Genomic DNA, 14,199 nt, shown 5'->3' on the forward strand with positions numbered 1-14,199 from the left:
GCAGTCCATGAGGAGATGCACTGCAGTACTTAAAGCAGCTGGTGGCCACACCAGATACCGACTGTTACTTTTGATTTTGACCCCCCTTTGTTCAGGGACACATTATTCCATTTCTGTTAGTCACATGTCTGTGGAACTTGTTCAGTTTATGTCTCAGTTGTTGAATCTTGTTATGTTCATACAAATATTTACACATGTTAAGTTTGCTGAAAATAAACGCAGTTGACAGTGAGATGATGTTTATTTTTTTGCTGAGTTTAAATAGTTTTAACATTCCCAATACAATTATGAAAAAAAGAGCTGAGTGTGACCCAGAATAAAGAAGTGAGAGTGTGTTGGTGACCTCTGGACACAGGTGTCATCAATTATTAAACTATATAAACAATCATGAAATTATAATTATTCCACTGAGTTAAATAGAAGTGTACTAGTAATCAGAGTGGTGGAAGTAGTGAGATACCCTGAAGGCTTGGAGGGCAACTAACGGCTCATCAGCAGTGAGTCGGAGCAGGAGGTCAGGCCAGCAGCGGTGAGCAGCTCATTCTCCTTCTCAATCAGCACACAGACACACAGCTCCAGCACATCCACGACCTGCAATACACTCACGGGGTCAGCTCTACAGAGCCTGGGACATGGGGACCAACTGCTCTGGTGTCACTAAACACACAGCAACATGTGGTGGCAAAACTAGTTGCATTTTCAGTTTTCAAGCTCCTTAGGTTTGAGTGCTAAACATTCTACAACTGTATGTTGAGGCTGAGTCGGGGGTCGGTGGGCAGGTGAATGCAGCGTTCCATGGCTTCTTTGGCGATGTGGGCTGGGAGTTCAGCTTTCACATCAGGACCATCAATGTCTTCTTCAAAATCCACCGGAGGTGGGATCTCTGAAATAATAACCACAGAACACTTCAATGCAGTGCAAGGAACGAGTCATAACACTGATGGATTCTGATTTCTGTAGAACAGCTTTCAATAGACATTTGTGAAACACGACTTGAACTGGGAGAAGTACACCACACAAAATCTGCCGATCCCTAAAAAGCAGAGCATTGACTTGGGACCCAGCTGTGAGGAAAACAGCATGAGTGAAACTTATTCAGGTCTGACATGGCGCAGTAGTACTAAGAAGCTTCACCAAGCATAGCATTAATGTTGTGCATTAGTGTGAGAAATGATCTCCCAGGGGAATAGTGTGGCAGCCAGAAAGAGAGAGCCCCAACTAACCTGGGTGCTCTGTGCACTGCTCTACCAGATCTTTCTGTTTGTGGTAGTCCAGGAGAAACCGGTGCACATTCAGCTGGTCCTGCTCACGCCACGCCTTCTTGGTTCCTTTATTCTCACTGGTTCCCCAAACACTAGAGAGGAACCATCTCGCTGTGGTTGAAAAGAAACATGATTAAGATTGTGTTACTTAGGCTGTGTTATAGCTAAAGGCTGTCATTTTCTGTCCTGTGTTTCAATTTCCTCTAAGTTCTCCTATTAAAAAGTATTGCATAACATGGTGTTAACAACGTTATAAACTAGGAAAAACATTTAAGTAGTTATGGAAACTTTACCTAGAGCCTTCATAAGTGAGTGCAGCACAGTGCAGAACAGAGGGGACATCTCGTCGTAACTCATGTCCAGAGCCAGAAACACATCCTGGACGATGTCCCCCCACCAGAGGCAGCAGGCTGGGGTCGGAGTGGCTAAACATGACGGTGAGGACCCTGGGGGCGGACGCCCAGCCTCTGGAGGTTCAAAGACACATTGTTCAGCAGGTAGCCAGAGTTCTCATTGATCAGATCCTTCAGGGAGGAGTATCCACAGGCCTGGTTAATGTCCCACATGGCATTCAGTGCTGCCTGGCTGATAAACAGCACCTCATCCCCGGCCTTCTCCAGAACCGGGTATGGTGATGTCATCAGAATTATATGGAAGTCCATCCCCAAGGCCTGGGTGAAGCAGCCTATCCCTTCCAACTGGATGCATATCTGCCAGATGCTGCTGTTCAGCTCGTGGATTGTGGAGCTCTTGTGGACTACTAGGACCAACTGGAGGGGATTCCCTTTCCCTTCAACCCCATTAGAAATGGAGAGGAGACTAGACTGACTTAGCTGCTCCTGTGCCCCTCTGTCAGACTCCTCACTAATAAGGGTTGACAGGTGCCAGTGGCTCAGGCTGGTTTACTCCTCTATGATGGAATCCAATGCTGCTTTCAAGTCCTCCTGACTGGGCACACCCTGCTTGTCCGTGCCCCCTGCCACCCCGATGCTCGCTGTCCCTGTGACCATCTTATTCATCACCATGGCAGCCTGCTTCCTGTAGACCGACGACTCCTTGTACAGATCCATCAAGTGATCCCCTAGGAGATACACATTTCCATAGTAACCTAACATCCTGCATATCTCCTTGAGAAGATCCTTTGGTCTCTGAAGTAGAGGAAATGTTTCTTCTGAGCATGTGCCCCGTGGGGCCCTGTCTCCATGGTAACCAAAGAGTTCCTCTCCTCCACGATGCGGACATCCATCACGTTCAACTCCAACACCTGTATCAGGAACTTAGACACCCGCTGGTGGTCTGAGAATTTGACCATGTCAAGCCTCACTCTCCAGTGCTGATGAGCTGAGGTGCAGGATATTATAATTTGTTTAAACATTAAGGCTAGCCTCCCAGGGGTGTTTCTCACCCAGTCCCGAGTCCTCTGCACTACTAGCTCCCCTACTCTCCCCAGCTCCCAGGGCTGTATCTTCCCAGCCCTGTTGTTCTGTAGCTGGTCGTCAGCCATCACCAGTCCCACTGTCTTGAACCACACCTTTATTGCCCTAACAATAACAGTGTGTCCATGCCTAATATTCCCAGTGATCACATGGCTCACAGCGATCCAAGGTAAGAAAGAAGCCACGGTGTTGCCTAGGATATGCCTCTCTTACTGACCCACTGACACATGGTCCAGAGAACAGTCACACTGGAGGGTCAAGGCCTGCAGGCATTTCAGTGCAGCGAGGGACTTCTCCTGCTCTCCCAGGGCAAGCAGCAGAGAGATAGCGGCCACTAGGCCAGGCAGCATGGCGGGCTCAAACAGCTTGAAGACCACGTCACGGTAGGCTGCATGCAGCAGAGCATCCATGTACCTCAGTACTGCAGCTTTCAGCACCTCTGAGGCGGGTGCTGGCTTCCTTGGGTCCATGGGGGAGCAGAGGCAGAAGCTCAGAAAGGAGATCCCTCAGCGTCTCCCAGCTCCGTACACAGGTGTTCTCCAGGACGAAGCCCATGGCCTCGGCCACAGCCTGGACCAAGCCATCCCGCTTGGGGCCCGGGTTTTTGAGGGCGAAGCAGAGCGTGAAAAGGACATGGAACCCTGCAGCAGCTGCAGGACTATCATTTACATGCCTCAGCTGTGTGCTCCACATTGCCCACCGTGGGCTCACGAGCCAGAAGCACACAGGCTGGACGGAGGTAAGCAAAAGCAAGCTTTGAGTCGTCAATCAGATGGTCCATTCTTTGAAGACAGATGTTACTCACTGAAACAGAAAAGTAAGATATTAGAATCATAGCTACCATTTACTCTTTAGGAAAGTAGTAGGATGCTGTTCAGCAGTATGCCTGCTCAATGCACTCTAGCAAATTAATTTTATCAGGATAATAGCTTAGAGGTATATCTTTGTTACCTAAACGTTCATTTTATAAGTCAAATTTGGTCTGCTAATCACCCAAAGCAGAACTTTGCCTGACCACCCTTGCTAAAGCTAGTTACCATCATTGTTAAAGCTAGTTAGCTAGCTAGTCAGATATACAGTATCGAACTATCTTAGTTAGCTAATGGAATGCTTAAAATGACAAAGCTAGAACAACCTAACAAAGTAAGATTCAAATAAGCTTACCTTTGCTAGTATATATTTAGTGACGGACATCTGAGACGAACTCATTTCGAGATACAGCACTGAAACTAAATGAAGACAGGCTAGCTGTCCTAGCCACTGATGGTCCCTGCTGTCCGTCACACAAGCATCACTATTCCTGTAGGACGTCACTATTCTGCGACGCATACAGTTGTGTATGCTTCCCATGCTTGTTAGCGAGCTTTGGTGCACTTCATACTTTAAAAGAAAGATATTGCAACGGTTTTCAGATCAAAGTTCACTTCGCCCAGGTAGCTAAGCGAGTAGCCTGAGATACTCTTTGGCTACGCTAACTTACTAACAGTAAGCTAGCTAGCGCAACATTTTTGCTGATGATACTGTACTTGTCTTAAAAAAAATGTAAATGTCACATTTATTTAACCAGGTAGGCCAGTTGAGAACAAGTTCTCATTTACAACTGCGACCTGGTCAAGATAAAGCAAAGCAGTACGACAAAAACAACAACAGATTTACACATAAACAAACGTACAGTCAATAACATAATAGCATAGTCTTGACCGACGTCGGTTGATCTAGCTAGCAACTTTGCATGTCATTTTAAGTCGTTTGAATAATGTTTCTAGTCATGATCTAATTTCACAAGATTCACAAAGGGTTTTGAACAGACTTTGAACCCTGTGTGTCGGGTGAAAGGTCAAGCGGCCATCTTTGAAGCGACCCAGAGAGCTGTGGTGGTTTCTAGAATGCTAGTTAACTAGCTACTATACTAGTACTGTAGCTAACGAAGAAACGTTACAGCTACATGTATTCAAACGGCACATTACTAAATTATAAATAGATGTATTGGTAAGTAACTTACATCTAGTATCGTAGTAGCTAGCTAGTAAACAAAGCAAGTGGATAGATTAGCTAGCTTGCTAGGCTACCTATCTAGGACTTTCTAGTTGGCCATTTGTAAACAGATAGCTATTATAGTTGTCTCGCTAGGTAAACAAGCTTACACACTCATCAATGTAAATGCTCATGTATATTTTACACGGGTTCGTAGCTATCCTGTTAGCGAAGAGAAGCATAGACAGGCGATTAGCTACTAACGAGTAGCTAGACAGTTTTATGCAGCAGGTTGCGTGTTTAACTGGCGGGAACTTTGTTTTTGTGGACATTGTTGGTTTCCTCAGTTAACCTCAAAGTTGTGGGGTGTGTAACGGTACATCAAAGAGTACTTTCTGGGCACATCATGTCTTCTTTTTCTGAGTCTGCGTTGGAGAAGAAGCTTTCTGAGCTCAGCAACTCTCAGCAAAGCGTACAGACGCTGTCTCTGTGGATCATTCATCACCGCAAACACTCGCCGCTCATCGTCAAAGTATGGCACAGAGAACTGAAGAAAGGTGAGAACTTATGAACGTCGCCACCTCGACAGCATTCTTTAACTGCTATTTACACACTGAAACGTTGTCACACGAAGTATGCCAAACCATATTTACCCGGTCTACGTTCTGTATTTGTCTTTCAGCAAAAAGCAGCAGGAAGTTGACTTTCCTGTATCTTGCCAATGACGTGATTCAAAACAGCAAGAAGAAAGGTCCAGAGTTCGCCAAAGACTTTGAGACAGTCCTTGTTGACGCTTGCTCTCATGTTGCAAGGTATGTGGTCTGGTATGATACAGTTTCAGGGCTAAACTTGTCTAGCACTGAAATGTGCAGGTTTGTGATGCAGGCCTATGTTTTATTGTAAACTGGGTAGTTTGGGTACTTGTAGCCATTGATCAGGACTCTCAGTTCCATTACCATACACATAAGTCATTAGACGAAGGCATCTTCTGTACATGGGAGTTTTGGTAAGAGCCCCTATGCTCAATCTGAACATTAACACCCATCGCGTGCGGTACGGTTTTGGAAGCATAAGGACTTTCATATCAGCTACAATGTTTCAAAAATCAAAAGGTTAAATTGATACACCCTGATAGGATTAGTGTTCTCACATGGCCATATCTCCATGTTACAGGGCTTGTTTATGGAAGATGAGGCGAGCACCTGTGCTAATTAGGGGCTCCCGAGTGGCGCAGCGGTCTAAGACACTGCATCTCAGTGCCTGAGGCATCACTATAGACACCCTGGTTCGAATTCAGGCTGTATCACAACCGGCCGTGATTGGGAGTCCCATAGGGCAGCGCACAATTGCCCCAGCGTTGTCTGGGTTTGGCCGGTGTAGGCCGTCATTGTAAATAAGAATTTGTTCTTAACTGACTTGCCTCGTTAAATAAAGTTTACATACAATTAGGTACATGGCATGCTCCGAACACCTGTTTGTGAGAGTCATTCGGAAGTGTAGTGTCATCGGATGAAGGAACCCATAGCAGTATGGATCTGTGAAAAACTGCTACAGTAAGTGTACCTTTTTTAAATTATTTTTTTTAAGGATTCTTTCTCGCTGATGAAAGATAAGGACCATATGTTTCGAAAGCCGTATCGCAAGCAATGATTATTGACGTTACAAAACGTTAAAGCATAGCGTCGGGATTGTAGTTCACATGAGTTAGTCGTGGGCAAAGATGATGGCTGAAAACTGTAGGGAGAAAGCAGAATGTCACCTAGAGTTTTTGAGAGCTAGGGTACCGGATGCTGATTAGCTTCAACAGCATTTCAGCCATGTGTGTATCCGACACTATACCACGGGTATGATGCAAAAATACATGTTTACTGTTCTATTTATGTTGGTAAGCAGTTTATAATAGCATCAAGTCACCTCAGGGGTTTATAGTATATGGCTAATTAATGTTGTCACGATACCAATATCGTGATACTAGGAAGTAAAGAAGAAAAGGAAACAAAACATCAAGCAGACTTAATGTCTTAAGGAAAACAGTCCTTGTGTTGGAAAAAAACAGCCCTATGTTGTCACCTAGAGTCACATTTGTTTGCAAGCTATAGAACACAATATTTTACAATGCCAAAATTTACCTGGGGGTGTTAACTGTAGGCCCTGATTAGACATTAACCTGCTTCAAAACATTGGTAAATGGATTACACGGCTACTGTCTTCTACAGCAGCATAACAAGACAAGAACAAAGAGGATCAAATAAGTTATTGAGTTGCTCGGTGAGGAAGAGTTGAATTTCATGATGAATCTCTGTCTCTTTCTCTCCCTCCAGAGAGGCAGATGATGGCTGTAGAAGGCCCATCGACAGGCTGCTCACTATCTGGCAGGAGCGCAGCCTCTACAAGGCAGAGTTCATCCAGCAGCTGAAGCTCGCTATCGAAGACTCAAACAGCCCCCAACACCAACCCACAGGTACAGTCAGAGTCCCCTGGGTCTCCACTGACGGAGCAGTTCAGCTTTACATAGGCTTGTTTCTTATGTAGGCATTTTGGATGTCAGAATTTCCAAGAAACATGCACGTTGAATTTGTTGTTTTTGTGAATATGGGTGTTTTCTTTCTAAATCTGTGGTTTCTTTTGCAGAGGAGAAGAAGGCCCCTAAACGGACCTATCAGAAGATGATCCAAGAGCCGGAGGAAGAGGAAGAAGATGACTACAGGGGCAACATGTCCCCACAGAATTCAGACTTCTCAGGGCCACAGCTGGTAGGCTGAACAAACACAACTCCATAAGCCTTTAGCTCATTCACCAGTACTTTGTCTGTTACACTGCAATTTGTGACAGCTTTTCACACCAGCTGAAGTTATCTCCCAACTCTCCTCTAGGTGTCAGTGATACAAAGATTGTCCCATGGACTCTTGATTTGGAAGATTATATCTTGTAGTTTGTGCTCTGGTTGTGAATTGTTGTTTAGAAAAATGGTCAAGCTTGAAAATTGGATATTGTTGGCCAGCGCTTTCACATACCCTTCTCTCCTTCCCTCCCTCTCCCCTCAGACGGAGGAGCTGGTCAAAGCCCTGCAGGACCTGGAGAATGCAGCCTCGGGTGATGCTGCGGTGCGCCAGAAGATTGCCTCTCTGCCACAGGAGGTGCAGGATGTGTCCCTGCTGGAGAAGATCACAGGTAAGGAAGCCTTCATGGTACCTGAAGCACAAGGAAACTTGACCCCCACCTTTCTCCAACCTCAATGTGTATTGTAGGCCTAAGGGATTGTGTTTTCTCAAACTTAATGTTGTTTCTATTCAATTGTTTCAATATTATGCCTAAGTAAAAACTCCACCTTATTTGACTTGACTCACCCTGTCCCTATAGATAAAGAGGCAGCTGATAAACTCTCCAAGACAGTGGATGAGGCCTGTCTACTGCTGGCTGAGTATAACGGACGTCTGGCTGCTGAGCTGGAGGACAGGAGGCAGCTGGCGCGCATGCTGACCGAGTACATCGGTAGCCAGAAGGAAGCCCTCACAGAGAGGGAGAAGAAACTAGAAGCAAGTCTAAACCATCAAAATCATTGTTTTGTTGTTACAAACAAGCAATTAGAATGTGAAAAATGTACACTACCATTCAAAAGTTTGTGATCACTTAGAAATGTCCTTGTTTTGAAAGAAAAACACATTTTGTCCATAAAAATAACATCAAATTGACCAGAAATACAGTGTAGACGTTGTAAATGACTATTGTAGCTGGAAACGGCAGATTTTTTTTTAAATGGAATATTTACATAGGCGTACAGAGGCCCATTATCAGCAACCATCACTCCTGTGTTCCAATGACACGTGTTAGCTAATCTAGTCTAAAGAAGGCCAGTTTTATTGCTTCTTTAATCAGAACAACAGTTTTCAGTTGTGCAAACATAATTGCAAAAGGGTTTTCTAATGATCAACTAGCCTTTTTAACACAACGTGCCATTGGAACACAGGAGTGATGGTCGCTGATAATGGGCCTATGTAAAAAAAAAAAATTTAAAAAATGTAGTTTCCAGCTACAATAGTAATTTACAACATTATGTCTACACTGTATTTCTGATTAATGTAATTTTATTTTTATGGACAAAATGTGCTTTTCTTTCAAAAACAAGGATATTTCTAAGTGATGTTGACATGGGTATCGTCTGACATGGGTACTGTTCTTTGTATTGCAGGAGTACAAACAGAAGCTGGCACGAGTCACGCAGGTGCGCAAGGAGCTCAAGTCTCACATCCAGAGCCTGCCTGACCTCTCTCTGCTGCCCAATGTGACGGGAGGCCTGGCCCCTCTACCCTCTGCTGGAGACCTGTTCTCCACCGACTGAGCTTCCTGCTCCCTGTCACACCCTGCCTCTCGCCAGGGCACACACTCCCTGTCGAACCCGCTCACTAGCTACTGAACCCTAGGGAGAGACTGAGAGGGACATTGGAAGCTTGGGGACATCCCTGGTGGGAGAGACAATGGTTGTTGAAGATTCCGTTCCACCAGCTTGGACAAATCTCCTTTACATTTTTATTCTGAACGCCAGTCAAACGCTAGCTAACTGATTCTGTGTTGAAGAGAAATGTTGGGTCATTAGCCAATCTCCATTTTTGTGTTCATATGGTGAGATGGTGGCTCGCACACACACTAGATCACGTGTCAAACTCATTCCACGGAGGGTCAACTGTCTGTGGGTTTTCACTCCTCCCTTGTACTTGATTGATGAAATAAGGTCACTAATTAGTAAAGAAATCCCCTCACCTTGTTTCTGTGTCTTAGGGAAAAGCAAAAACCCTCCATGGAATGAGTTTGACACCCCTGCACTAGATCGTCGGGACAGCTTTGTGAAGAGACACGTCACATTTATTTTAACGGCTTTAAGTTGGTTGCTTTTTAATGTTGATGAAATTTCAGGTGATTTTTTGTTAGGGTGTATGTAGGGAGGGGGCCTGTTTTTCCATGTAGGTTGTCATTATTTACCATTCTCTGTAATTCCAGTTCAACACACAACAATATCCTTACCTTTCAGGTTTGTCATACATAGCACTGAGTGGCCAATCATCGGTCAATAACATTTCATCCATGTAGTGGTGTTTCTCAATCCATTGTGAAATAGTTTAGCCCTCAGACAAGTGACTGATTGAAGTTATTTGAGCAAACTTGGGGCAGATTGAGATGCTCACTGTCTTTGCTGAGCTCTGCTGATGTCATCCTTTGTCACAGATGATTGTATCACTTGGTACAAATGTCAAACTAAGAGGCTTTTCAGGACTTGGCCCGGCCACTACTTATTCAGCATTATTCAGACTTTTTTGAAGAGTAGCAGAAAGTTAACATGGTTTGTTCTGTCACTAGTTTGGATTATGGGCACAGACCTGAGAGATAAGTGTTTCCCCATGTTGAAGAATAGTAATACGACATCTGCCCATGGAAATGTTGCTTTACTACAGATGGTAGACCTGTGTGGCATGTATTTCTCTCTGCCGATGCTTTACTACAGATGGTAGACCTGTGTGGCATGTATTTCTCTCTGCCGATGCTTTACTACAGATGGTAGACCTGTGTGGCATGTATTTCTCTCTGCCGATACTTTACTACAGCAGTCATTTCACTTATAAAATAATTCCATGGATAGAAATAAAATGGAACCATTTGGAAAGAGCTGTGCTGACTGGTTTATACTCTGAGTAATGTGACATTGATACGCTGGACCTGTTCATTTTTTGGGGTGGACGTTTGGCATCTATCGACTTTCACCAGCGTCTTCCGACAGGTGGCGTCACTCATCCATGAAGACGATGGACTTTCACAGCGTTCACGAAAAAAAATAAATATATATATATATACTGAACAACAATAGAAATGCAACATGTTAAGTGTTGGTCCCATGTTTCATGAGCTGAAATAAAAGATCCCAGAAATGTTCCATATGCACAAAAAGCTTATTTCTCTTAAAATGTTGTCCAGTAATTTGTTTACATCCCTGCTAGTAAACATTTCTCCTTTACCAAGATAATCCATCCACCTGACAGGTGTGGCAAATCAAAAAGCTGATTAAACAGCATGGTCATTAGCCAGGGGCACCTTGTGCTGAGGATAATAAAAGGCCACACTAAAATGTGCAGTTTTGTCACAACACAATACCACATATGTCTCAAATTTTGAGTGTGCATTTGGCATGCTGACTGCAGGATTGTCCACCAGAACTGTTGCCAGAGAATATGTTTATTTCTCTACCATAAGCTGCCTTCAAAGTCATTTTAGAGAATTTGGCAGTGCGTACAGGCAAACGTTGATAAATGTCACCTTGTCCGAGAAGATTTACAAGGGTATCAAAATCCCACGCCAGTGTAAGCCTACACAAAACACAGCCCTTTTTTAAAAAAATCTGAAATCCCCTATGGGAAAAAATGAATGGTGGAAAAACGATTGGAACCATTTCCCTGTTTGGCCGCTAGGTTTTATAGGTATTATGACTCATACTGTGGCACTCTATTAACGATGTGTTATATAGGTTTTGTATATTTCAACCAGTAGTTTTGAAAGTAGCGCTCACAAATGCATAAGTATTCACACCCCTGAGTCAATACATGTTATAATAACCTTTGACAACAATTGCAGCTGTGAGTCTTTCTGGGTGAGTCTAAGAGCTTTGCGCACCTGGATTGTACAACAATATTATTTTCAAATTTCTTAAAGCTCTGTCAAATTGGTTGTTGATCAATGCTAGACAGCAATTTTTAAGTCTTGCCATAGGTTTATAAGTCGATTTTAAGTCGAAACTAACACATTCAATGTAATTTTGGTAAGCAACTATATTTGGCCTTGTGTTTTAGCTTATTGTACTCCTGAAAGGTGAATTTGTCTCCCGGTGTCTGTTGGAAAGCAGACTGAACCAGGTTTTTCTATAGGATTTTGCCTGTGCTTAGCTCTATTTCTAGTCCTTACCGATGACAAGCGTGCCTTATTGTAAAAAAGGATACATGTTTTGGAATAATTGTATCCTGTACTCTGTCATTTAGGTTAGTATTATGGAGTAACTACAATGTTGTTGATCTATCCTCAGTTTTCCCCTATAACAAACATTAAACTCTGAATCTCTGAAACAGTTTTTTAGCCACCATTGGCCTCATGGTGAAATCCCTGAGCGGTTTCCTTTGTCTCCGGCAATTGAATTAGAAAGGATGCCTGTATCTTTGTAGTGACTGGGTGTATTGATACACCCTCCAAAGTGTAATTAATAACTTCACCATGCTCAAAGAGATATTAAATGTGTGCTTCATATCGCTTGACCCATGAAGGCAGTGAATATATTACAAGTAGGTGCAGATTACAGTCTAGACGGTGATGCAACTGGTCAGAGTGCTCTCGATGGTGCAGCTGTAGAACTTTTTGAGGAGCTGAGGACCCATGCCAAATCTTTCCAGTCTCCTGAGGGGGAAAAGGTTTTGTCGTGCCCTCTTCACAACTGTCTTGGTATGTTTGGACCATGATAGTTGGTTGGTGATGTAGACACCAAGAAACTTGAGACTCTCAACCTGCTCCGCTACAGCCCCGTCAATGTGAATGGGGGCATGCTCGGTCTTCCTTTTCCTGTAGTCCACAATCATCTCCTTTGTCTTGCTCACATTGAGGGAGAGGTTGTTATCATGGCACCACACTGCCAGATCTCTGAGTTATGGTCAGGTTTGCCAAATGGAGGGCGAGGAGAGCTTTGTATGTGACTCTGTGTTGTGGACTAAAGGTGGTCTACAGTTTTTCTTCCTCTGGTTGCACATGTAACATTCTGGTAGAAATGAGGTAAAACGGATTTAAGTTTCCCTGCATTAAAGTCCCCGCCCACTAGGAGCGCAGCCTCTGGATGAGCATTTTCTTATTGGCTTATGGCCTTATACAGCTCGTTGAGAACAATCTTAGTGCCAGGTTTGGTTTGTGGTGGTAAATAGACAGCTATGAAAAATATACTCTCTTGGTAAATAGTGTGGTCTACAGCTTATCATGAGATACTCTACATCAGGCAGGCAAAACCTTAATATTAGATTTTGTGCACCAGCTGTTATTGACATATAGACACAGACCGCCACCCCAGTCTTACCGGAGGCAGCTGTTCTATCTTGCCAATGCAGCGTAAACCCAGCCAGCTGTATGTTATCCATGTCATCTTTCAGCCACGACTCTGTGAAACATAAGGCACCACGGCCTGTGTCCCCTATATCTCTGTCTCTTCTTCATACGAATGACAGGGATTTTGGTCGGTGTATGAAAATCCTTCGTGTCCGACTCGTTAAAGACAAATCTTTGTCCAGTACAAGGTGAGCAATCTCTGTTCTGATAGCCAGAAGCTATTTTCGGCCATAAGAGACGGTGTGTGTTACACATACAACATATTCATGTACAGCATATACTGTACACACAACATATTCAGGTACAGTATATACTGTACACACAACATATTCATGTACAGTACAGCATATACTGTACACACAACATATTCATGTACAGTACAGCATATACTGTACACACAACATATTCATGTACAGCATATACTGTACACACAACATATTCAGGTACAGCATATACTGTACACACAACATATTCAGGTACAGTATATACTGTACTCACAACATATTAATGTACAGTACAGCATATACTGTACACACAACATATTCATGTACAGCATATACTGTACACACAACATATTCAGGTACAGTATATACTGTGCACACAACACATTCAGGTACAGTATATACTGTACACACAACATATTCATGTACAGCAGATACTGTACACACAACTGTTTAGGTCGTACAAGGTCAGAGTCATTGTGCCGTGAGGTGTTGCCTCACTTTGTTTTGCTGCTTTCCTGAGTGACCCGAGTTGGAAGTGTTCCATGTGACCATCGCTCGGTACAATACTGTGAGTACTCTTGAGTGCATTCTGGATTTGGGGACTGAAGAGACCCCTGGTGCCATGTCTGGTGGGGTAAGTATGTGTGTCAGAGCTGTATGTAAGTTGATTATTCAAACTATTTGGAATTTTCAAGACATTTATGTTTCTTACAAGAGATGATGCAGTCAATTCTCTACTACTTTGAGCCAGGAAAGACTGGCATGGATGCTGTTGATATTAGCCCTCTGTGTACAGTGAAGGGCAAGACTTGCTGCTCTGTTCTTAGCCAACCGGAGCTTTCCTCGGTCTGTTTGCGCAGCTCCTGACTATATAACCATGCAATAGTCAAGATGTGATAAAAACCACCGCCTGCGGGACTTGTTTGGTTGAATGAGATGTTTAAAATGTTCTTTATCACAGACAGACTTCTCTCCATCTTTCCAACAACAGAATCAATATGCATTGACCATGAAGGCAACACCAATAAGTTTAGTCTCCTCTACATTCTCAAGAGCTACATTATTCATTACCAGATTCATCTGGGTATGGGGCAGTCGGACAGCAGAGGAAGCTAAGCTGTTATCAGCACTCTGACCACTGCTACACAGTCATTGATGCCTATGACTAGGTATCCTCCTTTC

General features: G+C 43.7%; 1 protein-coding gene and 1 pseudogene across 3 annotated transcripts; one reads left to right on the forward strand and one right to left on the reverse strand.

Moving 5' to 3' along the window:
* Window positions 1-222: 222 nt before the first annotated feature.
* Window positions 223-3,498, reverse strand: LOC110531208 (TELO2-interacting protein 1 homolog; annotated as a pseudogene). The gene is made up of 3 exons (XR_016483356.1): window positions 1,556-3,498; window positions 1,224-1,373; window positions 223-883 (listed from the first exon to the last, which is right to left on the reverse strand). The product of XR_016483356.1 is annotated as a TELO2-interacting protein 1 homolog (transcript).
* A 504-nt stretch (window positions 3,499-4,002) lies between these two features.
* On the forward strand, window positions 4,003-10,328 carry LOC110532410 (regulation of nuclear pre-mRNA domain-containing protein 1B). Of its 2 annotated transcripts, XM_036988355.2 has the most exons (8): window positions 4,526-4,687; window positions 5,020-5,229; window positions 5,355-5,484; window positions 6,994-7,133; window positions 7,304-7,425; window positions 7,717-7,843; window positions 8,033-8,208; window positions 8,862-10,328. In XM_036988355.2, the coding sequence occupies exons 2-8, from the start codon at window positions 5,079-5,081 to the stop codon at window positions 9,009-9,011; spliced, it is 996 nt and encodes a 331-aa protein (XP_036844250.1). In that variant the 5' UTR covers window positions 4,526-4,687; window positions 5,020-5,078; the 3' UTR covers window positions 9,012-10,328. The 2 variants fall into 2 exon arrangements, with proteins under 2 accessions (XP_090040919.1, XP_036844250.1); XM_090184793.1 differs by having other exon boundaries at window positions 4,003-5,229.
* Window positions 10,329-14,199: the final 3,871 nt, after the last annotated feature.

Source organism: Oncorhynchus mykiss, chromosome 9 (genome assembly GCF_057628025.1).
Source record: "Oncorhynchus mykiss isolate SJ-2025 chromosome 9, ASM5762802v1, whole genome shotgun sequence".
Classification (NCBI taxonomy): domain Eukaryota; kingdom Metazoa; phylum Chordata; class Actinopteri; order Salmoniformes; family Salmonidae; genus Oncorhynchus; species Oncorhynchus mykiss.

Bases quoted from the DNA above. Each gene is read 5' to 3' on its own strand.
- LOC110532410 (XM_090184793.1), top strand. From the start codon at position 5,079: ATGTCTTCTTTTTCTGAGTCTGCGTTGGAGAAGAAGCTTTCTGAGCTC. The intron at 7,426-7,716 runs GTAGGCTGAACA...CTCTCCCCTCAG, and splicing joins ACTTCTCAGGGCCACAGCTG to ACGGAGGAGCTGGTCAAAGC. The intron at 8,209-8,861 runs GCAAGTCTAAAC...TTTGTATTGCAG, and splicing joins AGAGGGAGAAGAAACTAGAA to GAGTACAAACAGAAGCTGGC.